Here is an 18,877-nt window from a genome sequence, read left to right as displayed (position 1 = left end):
CCTAATTCCCCTAATTTATGCTTATAAGTTTTTATTGTCTTTAGATTAAGCATATTTCGCGTTCGGTATTAAAATTTATAATACCTTGTTGAATATCGCTCCAAAGTCTCGTTAAATTTTACCCAAAGTTTTTTTCGATAGAGTTGGAATATTCGGCGATAGAAATCGCAGATTTTCAGAATTACAGAATCAACTGAGCGATACATTTACGATGTAAATTTCAAGTCTCTCGAAAGAGGAAGAATCTGTTAGCCACGGTTACCTTGTGATCCATTTATTTTCACATTCGTTATAAATAATGTATACACACACTCATTCATTCTTATAACAGTGGGTCCACCACTGGTCATGCTCCTTAATTTTACACTGAATCGCGGCGGTTTTTCTTGCCGCACAATGTGACCGAGCAGCCTCTCGGCCGTCCGATGAGACTAAACGCTATTTTTAAGTCTGCTCGATCACTTTCTGAATCATTGCTCGCTGTTAATTATTCTGCAACTACTGCAACTCGCGAATTTCTTTTGTCATTCTACAATCGGTTAGAATAAACTTCCTGAGGGAGGTGGGACAGTAAACTAAATGGCCGAGAGATCTACATTTGAGCTAATTGGCACGTTCGCCTTTTGACGTTCCGTTGCCGGCTATTACTTTGAAAATCTATCTTCTAATCGCGAAAATTCGATATCGTTTTTGCCGTTGTAAAATCCGATGAATTTTCAAAGGAATTAGCCTGATCGAAAAAGAAATATATGTGATACACGCCCGGGCAGTGCGCTTCTCATATGACGAGGCAAGACAACGTTACAGTTCCTAATTCATGTCATTGCATATCCCAGACAACGCAAAAGTGAGACATCGAAAAGTCGTCAGAATGACATTCAAACTGAATTAAACTATCTTTTGGACGCCTCAACGATGTTTCTTGAATGTTTACGTTGCACGATGAATCTAGATCTCGAGTCGCTATTTTCCACTGCCTTTACATCGCCGAGCTAACACATTAACTATCGCCGTAGATTTTGCGCCGTTGCTTCTAAATTTCTAGCGGTAGTCACCGTGTTGCTTTGTATTGAGCGATAACTTTATATGTACAATAATGCCTTATCTATTTCTGACGCTATTCTCTATCTTGTGTGTGTTTCTATAAATAATAAATTCCAGAAGACATTTTTTAGACATTTAAGAGACATTTAGAAACATCTAAAAATCTTAATACTTAGATGTCTAAAAGCCATCCTCTGGATTTCTTTCACCATCTTGGGTTTTCTCGCAATTTTGGCAGTTTTCACTATTGGACCAATCTATGTTTTCCAGTTGTATAAGCAGCTATTACGTTGCGAGAATACCCCATTTAAGTCTGTTCCCGCAATTGATACTTCGTAAGAATCATGTACTTCAAACAATCATATTAATCACACTATGTGCCAATTATATGATGTATCAATATATATATATATATATATATATATATATATATATATATATATATATATATGTATGTAATTGATCATTCATCGTTAATTAATATAATGTGTCTGTGTAATTAATATGTCTGTTTGTCGTCGCTCATATTGAAAAGTATCGACAACAGGAAGAGAATGCAAATTCCGCTTCATTGACGCGGGACGTTGATGTGTCTGCTCTTAATAATTCTACATTTACATAATACATTATTAGACGTAATTATTTGTCGTGTTTAATACCTAGCCTTGTGTCTCTTTCATTCTCTTTCATTCTCTCTCGCTCTCTCGTTCATTCGCTCTCTCCCATTCGCACTATCGTTTGCTCGATAAGGCGCGGGCTCGTTGAGGTGTCTCGAGGTCGGTATCAAAATGATATCCTATCAAAATTCCGGCGCCGCGGTCGATGCTCAAGCTCGAGATCAGGACGACGAGACTTCGAGGTGATGTTGATAATTGATCATTGATTCAGAGTGATAGACGGTCCTTAAGCCTTGACGGCCTTCATGAGGAGTTCGGTACTGAGGGATTTAGGCCTCTCGATGGGCAGTCCTAGAGCGCGATCCCAAACAAGGGAGGCGAGCACGCCCAACGCGCGCGACACGCCGAACAGGACCGTGTAGTAATTCATCTCTTTCATGCCGTAGTACTGCAGCAGCACGCCCGAGTGCGCGTCTACGTTCGGCCACGGGTTTTTCACCTTGCCAGTTTCCAACAAGATCGGCGGCACCACCTTATACACTTGTGCAACGAGCTGTAAAAAAGAAAATATTGACATTGATATCAAAATTTAACGTGGAATTAAATCAGAATAATGCTAATTGAATTCCGGATATATGCAGCGTCGAAAAGAATTAAATATTCCGAGAGGTCTAAAGTTAATTTTCTCAATCTTTATAGCAATATTCTTAAATACTTCAAAATCTTTCTACTATATTTAGAACACTCTGCAACGCCTGATTTACCTTGAACAACGGATCGTCCGGCAAATGTTTCAGCGCAAACTCTCTCTGGCAGGTGTACCTCGGATCAGTCTTCCTGAGTACGGCGTGTCCGTAACCGGGCACGACTTGGCCACTCTTTAGCGTATTCCAGATGAACTCCTTCAGTTTGTCGTCGCTCGGACTGTCGCCGACTTGACCGCGCAGTTTCTCCAACCACACCAGCACTTCCTGATTGGCCAAACCGTGCAATGGCCCGGCTAGACCATTCATACCGGCAGAGAAGGATAGGTACGGGTCCGACAAGGCAGATCCCACTAAGTGGGTGGTGTGGGCGGACACGTTACCACCCTCGTGATCCGAATGGATCGTCAGGTAGAGGCGCATCAGCTCAATAAACTGTGGATTGTCATAGCCGAGCATGTTGGCGAAGTTCCAGGACCAATCCCTGCCGGCGTCGACAGAGCCCAAACCCTTGCCGCCCTTGTAGATGTTGCGGTAGATGGTGGCGGCGACCACTGGCAGCTTGGCGATCAGATTCATCGAGTCTTCGTACACGCTTTCCCAGAACTTGCTCTTGTGCACGCCCTTGTTGTACGCCTTAACGAACTCGCTCTCGCTGTTCAGCAACGTGATCGCCGCGGAGAACTGTGTCATCGGATGTAAGGTCTTGGGGAAGTTATTGAGGGCCTTTACCACATGCTCGGGCAACGAGCTCCTGGACGCCCATTCCTGCGAGATGGCCTTCACCTGCGTATCCGTGGGTACGTCGCCGGTGATCAGCAGCCAGAAGAGACCCTCCGGGAGTGGTTCCGCACCACCGGCTGCCTTCGGGAGGAGTTTCTGGCACTCGGGGATCGACTTACCGCGGAAGCGAATGCCCTCCTCCGGATCCAACACCGACGGCTCCCACACAAGGCCCTTGATGCCGCGCATGCCACCGTACATCTGTATTTCAAAGAAAAGCATGTTAGCGCATGTTTGACTGAGAGCTAGCAATAAAATGAAAACTATAAACCCCATTGCAAATATCAATTATTTTCGATTAAACTTTCCTCGGCTGCCTAGATCCTCTTAAGACTCTTAAGTTCATTGTAATCAAATTTAATAATGTTAATAAATCATAAAAGATTAATGTCAAATTAACATATATATATATTTATTAAAATTTGTATTAATGTTTATATATTAATATTTAAATTTCTCGATAATCTCATTCATGTGTGATCGCTAACTTTTTCCATTTATTAATTAATACTAATGATATTCTGACAGCTAGGCCTATACTTAAATAAGATATCATTAACGTTCATTAACCATTAGTACATTAATTAATCATGCAGATATTGGCAATAAGTAAAAATAGGCACACAGAGCGATGAATGAGGTCTTCATGCGCGACAAGTGAGATTGTCACATGCGAGCCGGCGGCTCGTTCGATGTTCGATGACGATTAATCGTCATGCGCTGCATTCGGCTGATAGCCGCGGCGAAAAAAAAAAACTACGCTGCTTATTGACGCCGCATGCGACGATCAAAAATTCAACGCGTTACGGTTATCATGATCATATAGCGAGCGCGCGGACTTGCGCGTCTTATCGAGCAGCGTATTCTTCAGGCTGGTAACAAATAAAAGCTCGTCTTATTTTCCCTTATCGACCGGAAATTCACGATATTGTTATAATTGTTAATGATAATTACAAATATCATTACCGTGCTAAATTCAATCGCAATAAAAAAAATTTTAATTGAAGACGATAGTAATACGTGCAGGCCATATCTCTTCCCTATCTAAGGAAACAAGATTTTGTAAAAACAATTCTGTTTTTAATCAAATTGAAAATTAGTTAAAATAATTAAGATTGCGTTATCCTATCGTGACGATATTTTGCGATAATAAAAGAGATTAGCTCGTTAATGTGGGAGAACGCAACAGATGCGTACCATGTCAACGGTGACCTCTCCGACTTTGGTGGCTCCATGATCCTTACGAAAGGCTTTGACCCGCTCCTGTTCCCTCGGAATCCTGTCGGTGAGAACCTTCTTAAGATCCGTGGATGCATCTGTGAGCTGCCGCACGAAGATCGTCGACGTTATTTTCTGGAAGGAAAAGAAAAATTATAATTAATAGTTGCTGGAAATAAAGCAAAAGGTAGAAGAAGGAATCAAAGCCGGTAATTTCAGATATAAGTACGGATATAAGCAAAAGCTATTCGAACGTACTAAATATTAAGCAAATTAAGTAAAAATTATATTATGCGATATTAGATTGACGAAAAAAAATCTTATCTTTTTTTTAAATAAATGGTTTTTATTAAGTGTAAAATAACGATATATTCAATGAGGACGGAATAATGAAGCTATACTTGAAAGACGGCTGGAAGTAATTGAAAAAACCGCTTTGTTGAATAAAATTTTACATACAAAATTTGCTTTTAAATCCTTTTTTTTTAAAAAATAAAAAGACCTGTTGTGTGTGTCCAATAAATTAAATTACGCAATTTCTACAACTTTCTCAAAATATTCGATAGGCTTGACACACATACATTTAAAATAAATGCATCCTTTTTCGATTTTTTCTCAGACCATGAACATCTAGCAACTCTTTCTTGTTTTCCGTTCTCTCGCGGAACATCCATTGAGTGACGTACGCATTGTGTAAAGAATCGTCACGGTGGAAGACACATGCGGATTACGTAAAAGCGCCAAACCGTTAACAATCGCATTAGTCAATGATGCACGCGCGAGTCTTCGCATTGATAAATTACGATTTCGTAACGCTAGGACAGGAAACGGATCCCGAAGACGGCGATTTTTTCACAGAACTGTCTCGTGCAATTTATGAAATTCATAATATATGAATATTATGACATTTTAGCGATGGATTTAATATTATACTTTGTAATTTAATATTAATATTCATAATTTTACTTTAGGGAAGATGCTATTGGATGATGATTCTTATATACATCTATTTCTGTGTCTGAGAATGGAAGTTTAGAATAGAAATGGCAAGAGATCGGTTTATTGATCTCCTCAAATATTCATTTATCCCTAAAAATTAAAATTTAATTGGAATAGCGAGAATCGAAATTATCAAAAAATTATCTTTAAAATTTTTCTGTTAATTTTTTTCTAGTCAATCGTATTGTATTGCCAGTTGAATCTAAAAACTTTTGAGAGCATGCGTTAATTATCATATTTTTACATTTTTACACGTGGGATGTTACTACAGAATTATGCGAATTATGAAAACGATATATAGGTTTTTACTGTTAAACTCGTAATCGGCTGTTGCGCGCGACGAGAAAAAAAAATCTGTAATCGTTTCTCATCTGGACACGCACCATCGAACATCATGAGAAAGACGACAGATAAGAGATCGCGAGGTTTCGGGGAGGTCATTATCAAACAGAAGCGCCGATGCGTGCCGCTCACGGAAACGCATCGGCAAAGATTAATTCTCCTCGTTCATTCTTTACGAAGGATTAAGTATTTATCGTTATCGTCTGTAACATGATAAATGCCATTTCAATTCAGACCGAGTTTGATTGGATCTTGGAGTCGGGAAGCCGGAGATTCGGGACTCGCTCCACATGCATGTGCGGTGTCTTGCGATTGCAACAAATATATAATAAGTCGACAGTAATGTTCGTAATAATGACGAATAACGATAATGATGATAAAATATAAGTAGTAGCAGGCTGTGGGACGAATACGGCGATAAGTGGGGCGCGATACGCGACGGAAATATCCAGGCTCTTGTACTTGAAAAAAGAAAAAAGGTGGAAGATCGGGCTATCGTTATCAACGTAATCGCGAATGTGTGGAAGCACGCGCGTGTGGGTGCGTGGACACTGGCGGGCAACGTGACTCCGGATTACGGCACGACGTTCGACAGATACGCGGATCCGAGATTGCTTAATTCTCTCTTTTTCCCCCTGTCAAACAAAGCGAAAGTCGCGTGATGCGTCCGGGGCCTGGATGCTTATCTTTGCGCAGCCGGGTAGGAGAACTCCTTTTGACGTGGATGTGTGTAAACGTGACGCGGCACTTCGCAAATAATTATAAGCTGAGTTGAAGATGAGCAGAGTCAAGACGAGAATGTCACCTTAATGGGGCATAGCGAAATATTAATCCGAGATGTTCGGATCTTATATAAACTAATATAGCTAAACAAGTAATCTGTATATTATACACTAGGAAAAAAGAACATCGTTAACAATAGGAATAGATTTTGTAAAACTGGACGAGATACATTTCGTATCTCGGATGTTGATAGAGAGTAATTATCAGTTTATTATAATTATTAATTGTTTTTCGTCTCTAACGTATCGTTAAATGACTTGTCAAAGCAATTACGATGTCGGTAGTCTAGTTTAAAAGTTAAACTGTCATACTAAAAGTCTATAAAGATTGTTGAAATTTATTTTCTTGCGGAGCCACGTCCGCTAGACAGCCATAAATTAACTTTTTATCAGTAATTTCCTATCAATATTATTTTTTTACAAGACTACTCGACATAATATTATACAGCAAAATTATACGCTGATAAAACAAAAAGAACATTGACAATTAAGATGTTTGTCTTTTAAAAATAAATTACATGGAGAAATGCTCACGAATGGAAATTTACGCGAAACGCGGCAACGAAGGTAAAAAGTATAGGAAAAAAAAAACCAACGCAGCATATTGAGACTGGAACGTGGTTTCGCGGAATATTTCAATGAGTGTTAAATTAAAAAATATTATATTATATTATATAATTACTATAGTTTATAAACAATTTTTGTCTTCTTTCCCTCTGAAAGATATTCTTAAATTTATGTCAAAGAATAAGAAACAAAGTATAATACATTGCACATCATGTCGCGTATAGCCGTAGTGCACCTTTAAATTCGAGGGGCTCGGTTCAAAGATCGAGTTTCTCGTCGCGCGCTCTTATCTGTCCGATAAGCGCACGCTCCACGCTAGAGTCGCTACTTTTTACGTAAACGCGTGGTAACGCGATTACGTAGCGCCGAGGCAATTCGCTCGGCGCGATGCATCATGCATGCACTTGAATGCAATCCGTCGGCGACCTTGACCCTCGCGTGAAAAACGCGAATAGTGTCCTCTCGACGGGACATTCTCGGATTCTCGCGGCGTGATCTCGATCAACGTTCAGAAAAGATTCGGACAAAGCTTCGCCGAGAGATGATAATTGAACAAGCTATACTTAATGTGCGATTCGATATATTCAATTTCCGTATAGTTTGATTTCTTAAGAAAAGTTCAAGCAACACAAATATGCCAACGATAATACTTTTGCGGCCAAGCATTGTCGTTGGGCAGAAATCTGGGCAGCGAGCCAATGGCACGGCTAAAAATAAAAGGACTACGGTTTGACGTATGCAATTCGGGTTACCGTGCGCGACGCGAGCGTGATAAGAGGATCGATGCCAAAGTGTCGGAAAAATTCTAGTCCGCCTCCACAAAAAAATACGATTCTTCGTATATACTTACTCCCAGAAGTATGCAAAAGCCATTTTACATCTTCAAGATAAGAAATTTAAAAGTGAGGAATACAACAGAGAGAGAGAAATAAAGCACGATAGTAACGATAATTTTCATCGCCTGCGATAATCTGCCGTATATTCTCAATCGCGTAATTATAATCGCCTCAATCTTTAATTAACGGAGACGTTTTTTTTTCATGAATCGAGAAGCACTTATCGACTTATCAAGATTCAATTCTGCGGATAACACTTGGACGAGCCGCGAATCGATTGAATGACAATTGGAGGGCGCTCGGTCTTCGAGGGTCAAACAAATGCGCCCGGCCCGGCAAATACGATTAACCCTTTAAAATATGCGTTTAACCTCCTCAACCCCGCGGAACAATTGATGGTAATCGCATTAGGAGGGACAACATATCCGCCGCGCGACGCTCAAGTATGCGATGAAGAAATAGACTGAGGCTCGCGTGTCAACCTGCCATCCAACTTCTCACCCTCCAGCAGATGCATCGCTATCACGAAATGCGAGATCGGTATCGGGTTGAACTGCGCAACAATATCGATGCATGCTTATTGCGTGGAGATAACGTCGCGGATATAGACGTGAGTTAACTTTTGCGTTATCAAAATGCACACGGTTCGTGTGAAAGAGCTACAGAGTAGACATAACGCAATGCAGTACAATTTCGGTACTGTTCTGCATATGTGTGATATGGCGTAACAAAAAACATTGGAAAAAAAAAAATAGTAAGATATGAGGCCGACCAAACTTACAAATAATAGCAGCTGATAAAATTTTCAATGAGTCTGGGTCTTCTCGGCGGGTAATAACGAAGTTTAGTCTCGCGGGGGTAAAGTTCACTGTGAAACTTCTCGCGAGTATATATGGATTATAGTCTTGCACTTATGTGACATAATTATAAATTATATAAATTCACTAAAAGTGACTTTTTTGTAATTACTGCTTTTTTAATGAATCTATCACGTTCGGGTTTGCATCTTCAAATCACATATCCGTCGCTGACAATAAAATTGCACTGTGTATATTATGCAAGAGTACAGATGCACGTTATAAATCCCCGGTTCTTAAAATGATATTAAGTTAAATGACGAGATGTGTTAAAGAGCAGCGTTGAATATATAAAAAAAAATAATAATAATTTATTCACCGTGTAGTTTTAAATGCCAATCGCACACAGGTAGGTGGCGATAAAAAATTCGTACATTAAAACTCCTCGCGCTTTTCGGCAGATTGAATTACATATGTTTTCTATAATTATATACATTGTGCAATGAATGTCAGCTTCATTTGTGTCATCCGGAAGACGAATGATAAGAGCTTCCAACACTCATGGCACACGCGCGCATGCATTCTCTGGGCATATGTCGCGGCGTCGGCGCCACCGACACGTGGGCAAATCTTTTTTAGGAAATCGATCATTAATAAATTTAATCGTGTCCCTGAAGGAAAAATTTCCTAATACTTTCTATTTTTACATCTGAGGAGAGAAATTCCACGAGCTGACGTACATATCTTGTGTATAACAAGTATTATATCTCGGATGTATTCGTATTGAGATACAAATCTTGCGATGTTGAGATACGATGATGTAACGAAGTGATTCGCGTCGTACTTCTAGAAATGTAAACCGAACGAGGCAAAAGTAACGAGACATAATAGAGACGTCTCCTCTCTCACTTATTATCACGTCAATAGACGCATCGATCATGTTGACTGTCAATGATAAGTCGTAAAACTCGCGCATCGATGACGATCCCCCCGCGAGGGTATATACGAGTACAATAGGTTTATCTGGTTCCCGGGCTCGTCGCTGCCCCAGGACGGCGGGATTATCGTCCCACACGTGCTGACCGATACACATTGGCACATTTGACGTTGTTTTATGGACCGTCACTTTGCACTCGCTTACTCACGTTCGCGATTATCTCCTTTCGCGCGTATAAAACCACTTCCGATCGTAAAAATTCAATTGTCGTGGAACGGGATCGAGATACATCGTCCGCTCAGATAAGGATTAGGATTCGCGCACCCTCAATAATCCGCGACCTCGTACTATATTTCTTACGAGGATAAATCAGACTGCTCTTATAGCTTTTTCTCGTAGACTAATATCGTCAAGTCCAATTAAAGTAACGCGCGAACGATCCAGAAAAGTCCAACTTGTTAAATCATTCGTTGTAAATCATTTTGAACCATTTAAATTATTATTATATTACAAAGTTTAACCTTCGAAACAATTTCAGTTTGAAGAGACTCTTCAGCTGCAGAGATAATTCTATGAATTATTGATATTTTACACTCGCGTAGAAAGAGACAATTTATCTCATATTCCTGTATATATACCGTCACCAGTTGCCACCGCACATATTTAAACTATATCTTACCGCGGGATATCTTTATCGTTGGACTTTGGGTGCATGTAGGACGTCAACAACGCGACCAGATCCAGGCTTGAACCGGCGATCGGCGATCGCCGTGAGCGTGATTTGATTACGGTATCGGGGGAAAAAACCGAACCTCGCGCTTTCACAGATGGGCATTTATCCTCGGGAAAATCAATATATCGGTCCGACGCTATTTCGGGATTAATCTACCAAAACTACCGCGCGTGCTGAATTCTTCATGAAAGCTATACGATCCGGCCTGTTTATCCGACCGACACGATTGCCCCGTTTCCCCTCTCGTAAACCCTTTCGTCGCGAAATATTAAGTCGCTTTCTCGAGGTCACTGAGATACCAAAAAAGAATATGTCGCGGTTGTAACACATAACGTTCCATGAAAATCATACATAAATTAGCATACATTAACATACATTACGTGTTACCGATAAACGCACCTCGCGGTGTACATATACGTTTCATGACGTAGCGAAATAAGTAATCAAGAACGATACGTCTAAAAAGGTTAGAGTTATACGCGGTGTGAAATATACGTTATCCAAGTGTACATACAAATGAAGTTGACGAATATATCGTAATAGAGAAAGCGCGTCTTCATTTACATTTTGAAAGTAAAAAGTCCGCGAGTGCGATTATAATTCCTAGCCGGTTACGCCACACACATTCGTGCAAGAAAATCAACCCGGGAACAAAAGTGGAAGTACCAAGGTAAAACCCCAACCGGTTTGCCGACCAAGGTCACAGATCACAGACCTCGTTCAGGTTCGAGTCCTTTCCTCGGTACGAATCTGGATTATGTGGCGTGAGAGTTTTCCGCGAGAGTTTACTTCTTTGAAAGAAATTCGAAGAAAAAGTCATATCGTGTTAATTGTTACGTTAAGAAGTAAGAAATTCGAAAAGGATAAAAAAATAGAGATAACAAATAGAATTAAAAGATTCTAACGATAGAACACAAACATCCTAATTCCTCGGTGCGTTTGATAATTGAGTAAAGTTCTTAAAATTCTTTTACTCGCAAATTCTTTCCCGAACAATTGTGAGTAAAATAACGGCTGGTTCCACGGGGAAAAAAAATACTTTTCCGCGAGTCTACTGTTTCGAATTCATGGCCTTTTCATTATACATTCGCTGGAATTCCTCTTTTATTATCCCCCTTAACACGGGATAAGTTATTATATGTTTGCACAAACTCAACTTAAACCACGTTTAATCAGAAAAATTGTTCGCACGCAATTACGTCACTATATATATATATATATATATATATATATATATATATATATATATCAGAAATATTAATCACAATTAATTTTGTGTTAGATTTATCATATGTAGGATTATATATAAAAACAAATAATAAATAATAATTAACGTAATATAAAATATAAAGTGATGTGACAAAATGTACTTTAGTCACGTATGCACTTGTTTCTCTCGCGACAAAACAACACGTCACCGGGTAGCAATGTAATTTCGACAGCTCGCTGTCGTAAGGTACGCAAACGCAATTTTTATCGCGCAACAGCAGTAAATTACAGAACACTCGCTGGCTCGGAACATATGCGCCAATATTTAACCGTGTCCTTAATAACCAAAGCGAGATAACATCTTTCGTTATCGCTGAGTTGATATTCGCATTAAACAAAGAAAGATTAGGGTTCTCAAACATTTTTTTAAATTACATATGTAAATACACACATATACATATATTGTGTGTGTATTTATGTGCGCACTACTACAATCGTATACGAAAAATAAACGATATTGTAGTATTGACCGATCAATAATACTCAATACAACTGTCCTTACGCGTCAAGTAAGACGTATGAATCGATTTGCATGCGGTAAACACTCGCTCCTCTCTCTTTCTCTCTCTGTTTCTCCAAGGCTTTTAATTTTAACACTGTGACACAACTGAGGCCGTTCAAAATAGCATTATCGTATTCACGTTAATCCCGAATCGAATTGTGCTGGTTACTATTTGAGACAGTCCACAGTTAATTTTAACTGCCGAGTGTTTTGTAAAAGAAAAACCTCTTCGTCACGGCTCGTCGAGGACGTAATAGATTTGTAAGGAGGGAAAAAAAGCTGCTTTGCAAAATACCCGATGACAGTAAAACACGCGTTGACGTGGAGTCGGGTCAAGTAGAAGGACCTAATAATAAACGACGCGTTCGGGCTTGAAATGAAAGAATATCGCCCCTGAAATAGTTCGTTACGCGACAGGCCATCCGTGCATCGTCGGCATTAGGTAACAGGTGTGATGTATATGTAGCCCCACGACGAGAAAATTACTTCAAGCCTGCCAAGAATCGTGATATAATAAATTCACAGATACCTCCGAGTCTCATTAGTTCCTCATTCATTATTCAGATATTCAATATAAATAAATGTTAAAAAATCTGTAACATGATTAATGACCTACGAGTCTAACGAAAGGAAAAAAAAATAACTCGGTGAATTCGTTTGAGTAACGTCTTCTCGAGACGCGAGTACTCGCGGTCCGGAATCTCGACCGGTGACGTATATATATATAAGCCCGGGCCCATCTTAAATATAGAGATTTTTGATTGATCCTCGGGGATGACTTAGCGATCAAGGCAACTTGGCCTAGTTGGGACGCCCGATGCGGGACCGGCAGAGTTACGGCCGATGTGGATTACGCGGGGGCAGCAGGGCGGAGGCGGCGGATTTTCGGCCTCGAAATTGCCGCTAAAATTAGCCCAGCGCCTTGCAAAACCGCTCAATGGACATTCTGCGCCGGCGAGACGAAGGGGAAAACCGAGTCGAGTACCGCGCTCTTGTTGCACGCCACGTGCGTATATATAAAACTCCGCTTCACGTGTGCGCGCGCGCGTTGTGTAACGCCTCGCCCGATATTAATTTTCTCATTAGGAGTACGGAAAGGCAAAAACCCCCCGTTTTTTTTTCAAGGAAATAGGAATCTGCGTCTGCGTGTCTCGAGAGTTCAAACCTCTCGAATAAATTATATTTAAAGATAAGAAGAGATAATAGCTTGAAGAATTATTAGGATTTGTCGGCCGAGTCATTTAATGCGTAGATTATTAAATAATTAGGAAAAATTAGCCGCTTCGAACCGAGATATTGATCCTAATTCAATTGGAATACGCCGCTAGGAATTGTCTCGCCGCCCAGAGCGTCTTCCGTTCTAAAACGTGTCGCGACACGTTCGGACTTCGGAGATGCGCGTTGCGAATCGTGTCGCGGACAGGCTATACATTTTCTACGCGACGGTACAAAAAAGCAGAAGTAGAAGTCTAAAAGCAAAATATGAAAAATTTTTAGGCGCACCGGTACGCTGAAAACTCTCGATTTTCGATAATATAATAATTTGGGGATTAGGCGATTATCCCATTTAAAATTTAAATGCTCAAAATTGTTCTCAGATATCTTGCAGTACGTTTTTCTCGGTCACCCCGTATAGATTGGTTTCGCGAAGTCACGCGACGCGTGTCACTCGGACGAATGCACGCGCGAGTGATTTCGAACGTGCGTGCGTGCACGAATGTGTCGACACGTATTGCGTAATCGCGAGTGGAGATCATTTTTGCTCGTGCTCGGGGTGAGATCGGAAGTGCTACGAGCTCGAACTCGACCCTCGACCCGGCCTCGACCGCGAGAAATTCGCGAATCCCTCTATTCGCTCTTTCTTGAAAGAAAGAAAGGAGGAAAGAAAGAGAGAGAAGAGGAAGGAGCGAGAGAGAAACTCAATGCGGGTCTTGTCCCCCGTTAAATCGTGAAATTCCGCGGTACATTAATTAGAGAGGAAAAAATATCTGACGCGTCAGCCTTGCGGTGTGAAGAGCAGGACTCGTCGACTCGCTCGTATAGGTTCGACCATCTCCTTCTCGCGATAGTTTTTCTCTCCCTCGCACCTCGCACTAATATATAAATCGTCACCGCGAGAATCCGATTACTTTTTACAAATCCTCTCGTCGTTGTCCGCGCTCGCTGTTTTCGATGCGTCGACGTGAAAAAGATATTACAGTTTGCATGGGCAAGTTAATTTCGAATATACAGGTGTATCTTTAGAGTCTCGCGAATGCAGATAGCGCGAGATCGTTCCTACGCAAGCTCTGAGACTATCGTCAGTTGACCGGTGAAAAGAATAATCAGCATAATATGAATATTTATTAAATTCAAGGATCTAGCTATTTAACCACTTTTTTAAACTGTGCTACCATTTCGTTAACTGCACGTATTAGTTCTTCGTACGGTATTACAGGTATTATTTCTCCATACTTGAATTAAAATATGTTAAGATATAATACACATATAATGTATATATATAATGTACTTTTTACATTCATTTATATTTTCATTTCATTAAATATTAAATATATTTATACCACACGCGCCACAGTTATTATATTTACTCCGAAAATATGACTCGTGCTGCCTTTAATTCCCATTACTTTCTATATATATATATATATATATATATATATATATATATATATATATATATATTGTGGGATTTCCCCCTGTATAAAATATTACTCAAAGAAGAAAAAGATGTCGATGGAGGAAAATTCGCTTTCGCGGACGTCAGAATCCATTAACGTGGATAAATCTGTACCGTTCCTGGGAAGAGCGACTCGATCTCGGGACATTCCCGGATCGATTCGATGCGCCGACAAACGCGGTGCTTTCTACGGTGCAATGTGCACGTGACGCCGAGTGCATTGCGTGGCGCGTGGCCAAGTCTGTCGCGGATCGATCGACTTAAATGCTTAAAGGCGCAGGGGATCCCCTTATGCAACTCCCTGGTCTCTCTGCGGCACGTCCCAGAACTCCAATGCCGAGTTCAATGTCGGAACGGTCGGAACCTTCGATATATCCCAAAAAGAGACGTTCTTCTCTCGCTGAGCTTCGGTTTTCTGGGACATCGGGTGTGCGCGAGGATGTGATAATTTCGACGAAACTTCCTAAAAAAATATTGTCGGTAACGAAAAAATGCCTCACGAATTAGTTTTGTCCCGATCATTATCGGTTCGCTCTACCTGCTAGGTTCGCTCGCAACACCACACACGCATACGACATCGCGGCTGGGCAGGCATATTTACGCCGTAAATATACATGGACACGAAACCACACGACTGTTCTAATTTTATTTAAAGAAATTTTAATACGGAGAGAGATTCACTCACTCTTTATCAATATTCACAATAATCGACCGATACTCCCGCAAGGTCACGTCACGTCACACGCGTCAAACCGCGGTCTCTTCTCCCCTCCCGCCCCGTCGAAAATGAAAGGTCTTACGAATCCACAATGGAGAGTCCCGGCTGTGTTCAGGTGCGCGCACAACGACCAAACGCACTCGCACACTCGCGCAACAGCCTCGCATTCTGCATTCCTACACGCGACAAAAGGGACATACACACGTACGATCGAGCACACACGCGCGCGAGCGCGCGCGAGCGCGTACACGTACACGCACGTAATACCTTTTTGAAAACCGTCGAATTCGTTTCGGAGCGGACGAGAGGATCCCGTCGAAGGATCGACCGTGAAATCGATCGCGGCCGCTCAATCGTCCCTATCGACGAGACGAATTCGGAATCCTACTTGCTCGTTCTTTCGCGGGACGGCGGAGAGAGTTCCGTCGAAGCCGGTCGATGGAACATCGCGGCCAGCCGTTCGCCCGGCGACGAAAACTCGCGGTCGGCGAATCCGCCCCAAATAAACCCCGGAGCCCGGAGGCGGTCCGTCCGCCGCCCGAAGTCCTTCGAGTTTTCCTTCGCCGAACAAACGACTGATAAATTCGAAAGCGCGTTGGAACGGCGCGAAACTCCGGCACTCGGGGGCGGAAAAAGAAAAGGGAACGAGAAAAAGAAGGGGGAGGAAAGAGGGAGACGGGGCGAGAGACTCACCTGAACGTCGAGGCAGCGTTTCGGGGTGAAGCGGAAGAGCGCCATTCTGATTATCCTGCGCGGGCGTCCCGTACCCTCGAACTGTGACCGACTCGATTCGACCGTCCGACTATACTCTGACTAATCGACCGACCACGCGGTGCCTGCGGCGCCTCAACTCGACTGGCTCCCGCTCACGGCCGCGCGGAACGGCGCGGCGCGCGCACGCGCCCAGCGCACCTCGCGGCGCCGAACCGCGGCGGCGTTCGCGGCGCGCTTCAGACCTCAGGCCGTTCAGGAGCGGCCGCGGGCGCGGCGCGCCCCGCGCCCCGCGCCGAGATTTCGCGACTTATCGGGATGTATAATCCCCGATGTGTTTTTATTCGCGGCGTGGAAATTAAAATGTCTCGGTTTATGAAAGCGTTGACACGATTGAATGATCGCGATGAATGATCAAGTTAATTAATAATAATTAAAATAAAGCGCGCGGATCGATCTTGCGATCGGTCGATTTTATTTTGTTTCGCAAGAAATTAATTGACTTGTATAATTAACTCTCTTTTTTTCCGCCGCTTGATTTTGTGACTTTCTTGGAATGTGAATCCAGAGCGTATATAGGTTTCCGCTATGAGTTTTCCGCTCCGAGAAATTTTACGCGCTTGCATATTTCCGCCACCAACGATAATCTGTAAATATATATATATATATAATTACGCGTAGGAAAAAATATTTTCTCAAATTCTCGCTCGAAAGCTCCGTGTTGACGTGTTTTACCTGTTTAGCGTGGAAAGATGAAAACCACGCGTTACCCCGCTTCTAATCACGTCCGTAATTATCCGCGTAATTAGGTCGACTGAATATTTCCTCGCCGCTCGATCGTCGTCCTTCATTCGTGCCAAATCGTCTTTAATTTCGACCGGTACGTCGAGCCCGCATATGTCCGTCATTTTCTCCAGACACGCGTGACTCGCTGGCGCGAGGATCCCGGGGAGGATCGGAACTCGAATCCCGATCTCTCGACAATCCCTCGCGAAGTCTATCAGGAGCCGAGATTCGAAACATATTTGCGTTATGATAAAATCCGCGCCCGCCTCCACCTGGAAATATTTTAAAACTTGGAATTATTGCTCGGACGAATTGTCCCCTGCTCTCGCTCGACGAATCATGGCTCGATCGCGAGTTATAACTCATCGCAACTTCGACGATAACTTACTTTCGCTTTTAGACGATACAAGTCGAGCTCCTTGGAGGACGACTCTGGGTGCGTTTGCGGATAACCCGCGACGCACACGCAAAACGTGTCGCCAAACTGCTCTCTGATAAAAGCAACCAGATCCGCCGCGTGCTCGAAGTCACCGTTCTCGGACAACGAATCTGCAAGTCGGCCAAACTTGTACTTTCCCGACGAAACACTTCGGGGAAGAGGCCCGATAAACTCCGAGCTTCGAAGGACCGCGGTTTCATCGTGACGAATTTCTCCCAGCTCTGATAATCGCTGACATGCAATCGATTTAAGGGCGATTTTGGTCAAATTAATTAGTCAAATTGATTAATTCGAGACTGCTAGCAATTTCAGATAATTTATCGTTTCTAATCTAATTTTTCTCCTCATTTATATCAGAAAAATTATTTTTATTTATTATTTTTAATTATTATTCTATTTTATGTTAACAAAACACTACAGATATACGTGTAACGTGATATACAGATAGGTGAGGCGATCGATCGTCGAGTTCGGCCGAAAAGTCGTCTTAGAAGTCGACGACTAATTACCTCCTCGCAATGCAAATATATTAACTATTCCCAGGGCAAGGGTCTTTTTTAGGATACGGACAACCTCGTCGCGTTTTAGACCCTTGGCTGCCAGATGTAAAAGAGTATTGGGCGGAAAATTCTCCACTAAGTCCAACGGCAGATAGCTATCGTTGCTGGAAGCTGCTTCGTTGTGCCACGTTAACGAGTAAAAGAGGGGCGAATACTCTTCCATATCTGTGAGAAGTCTGATGTCCATACCGTATATAAATATTACGTACATTTATTTATATATAAATATAAAAGATATATATATAATTTTGTTTTGTTTTTTGTCCTATATCGTCTTCTTGAGAATCAAAGATTAATATTGTTTTTAAAAACTGTAGGATCTCTCTCTCTCTCTCACATGAACAGTTATAACCTCGAGAAAGTATCAAACTATCGCGAATCTAAAGTCAAGTCTCTCGTGTTTCGAGAAAAATTAAATATCATCGTACTGTGACTTTACATATCTTTTTCACTGTATACAGACCTTCGGTAAAACGCGACGGGTTTCCTCGTGGAAACGATTTCAAAGCTACAAAATATTTCATTTTTGTTAATTTTATCTCTCAACGATTGCCGCAGATCTACGACAGTCTTGCGGACATTCTCGATATCAAAGCCGTGCACGGAAGAATTGTCCTTGCTGTCATTTGTGTCAGCGTCACTCCTCTCGCACGTGTCCTTCTCGAGAATCAAGTTTCTCATTGTAAATTGGCGATAATCGTGAACTGAAATGTTGACACTTTCATTCCGCGGTCCATAATGGCCCGCATAGAATTACGTAACGTACGATGTGGAGATGCCTCACACAGTGATGTATGTACAGTGTAGAAATGTGTGTGCAACGTTATACACGTAATAATAATATAAATGTAATAAG

At 41.8% G+C, this 18,877-nt stretch overlaps 2 protein-coding genes and 1 long non-coding RNA gene across 4 annotated transcripts; all 3 read right to left on the bottom strand.

Moving 5' to 3' along the window:
- Positions 1-258: 258 nt before the first annotated feature.
- Kdn (citrate synthase) lies at positions 259-16,360 on the bottom strand. Its single transcript, XM_077424962.1, has 4 exons — positions 16,219-16,360; positions 4,346-4,501; positions 2,426-3,349; positions 259-2,214 (listed from the first exon to the last, which is right to left on the bottom strand). Exons 1-4 carry the CDS (start codon positions 16,261-16,263, stop codon positions 1,948-1,950), a joined length of 1,392 nt encoding a protein of 463 aa, XP_077281088.1. The 5' UTR covers positions 16,264-16,360; the 3' UTR covers positions 259-1,947.
- Positions 14,455-15,486, bottom strand: LOC143908188 (uncharacterized). Its single transcript, XR_013260052.1, has 2 exons — positions 15,346-15,486; positions 14,455-15,270 (listed from the first exon to the last, which is right to left on the bottom strand). It is a non-coding gene; the product is annotated as an uncharacterized LOC143908188 (long non-coding RNA).
- LOC143907973 (methylenetetrahydrofolate reductase (NADPH)) lies at positions 16,219-18,855 on the bottom strand. 2 transcript variants are annotated; one of them, XM_077425149.1, is made up of 5 exons: positions 18,485-18,855; positions 17,971-18,197; positions 17,411-17,571; positions 16,972-17,294; positions 16,219-16,883 (listed from the first exon to the last, which is right to left on the bottom strand). In XM_077425149.1, the coding sequence occupies exons 1-5, from the start codon at positions 18,700-18,702 to the stop codon at positions 16,823-16,825; spliced, it is 990 nt and encodes a 329-aa protein (XP_077281275.1). In that variant the 5' UTR covers positions 18,703-18,855; the 3' UTR covers positions 16,219-16,822. The 2 variants fall into 2 exon arrangements, with proteins under 2 accessions (XP_077281275.1, XP_077281284.1); XM_077425158.1 differs by having other exon boundaries at positions 17,971-18,186; positions 18,485-18,688.
- Between the last annotated feature and the right edge of the window lie 22 nt (positions 18,856-18,877).

This window comes from Temnothorax americanus, unplaced genomic scaffold (assembly GCF_048541705.1).
Source record: "Temnothorax americanus isolate GAGA-0224 unplaced genomic scaffold, ASM4854170v1 Scaffold11, whole genome shotgun sequence".
Lineage (NCBI taxonomy): Eukaryota > Metazoa > Arthropoda > Insecta > Hymenoptera > Formicidae > Temnothorax > Temnothorax americanus.
This window is presented reverse-complemented; position numbering and strand designations above follow the sequence as displayed.

Excerpts from the sequence above, each read along its gene's own strand:
- Kdn (XM_077424962.1), bottom strand. The coding sequence starts at position 16,263 with ATGGCGCTCTTCCGCTTCACCCCGAAACGCTGCCTCGACGTTCAG. Across the intron at positions 4,502-16,218 it reads AACGCTGCCTCGACGTTCAG|AAAATAACGTCGACGATCTT; the intron begins GTGAGTCTCTCG and ends TTTTCCTTCCAG. Across the intron at positions 2,215-2,425 it reads CGGACGATCCGTTGTTCAAG|CTCGTTGCACAAGTGTATAA; the intron begins GTAAATCAGGCG and ends TCTTTTTTACAG.
- LOC143907973 (XM_077425149.1), bottom strand. The coding sequence starts at position 18,702 with ATGAGAAACTTGATTCTCGAGAAGGACACGTGCGAGAGGAGTGACGCT. Across the intron at positions 18,198-18,484 it reads CCCGTCGCGTTTTACCGAAG|ACTTCTCACAGATATGGAAG; the intron begins GTCTGTATACAG and ends TATGGACATCAG. Across the intron at positions 16,884-16,971 it reads CATCTTTCCACGCTAAACAG|ATTATCGTTGGTGGCGGAAA; the intron begins GTAAAACACGTC and ends ATATATTTACAG.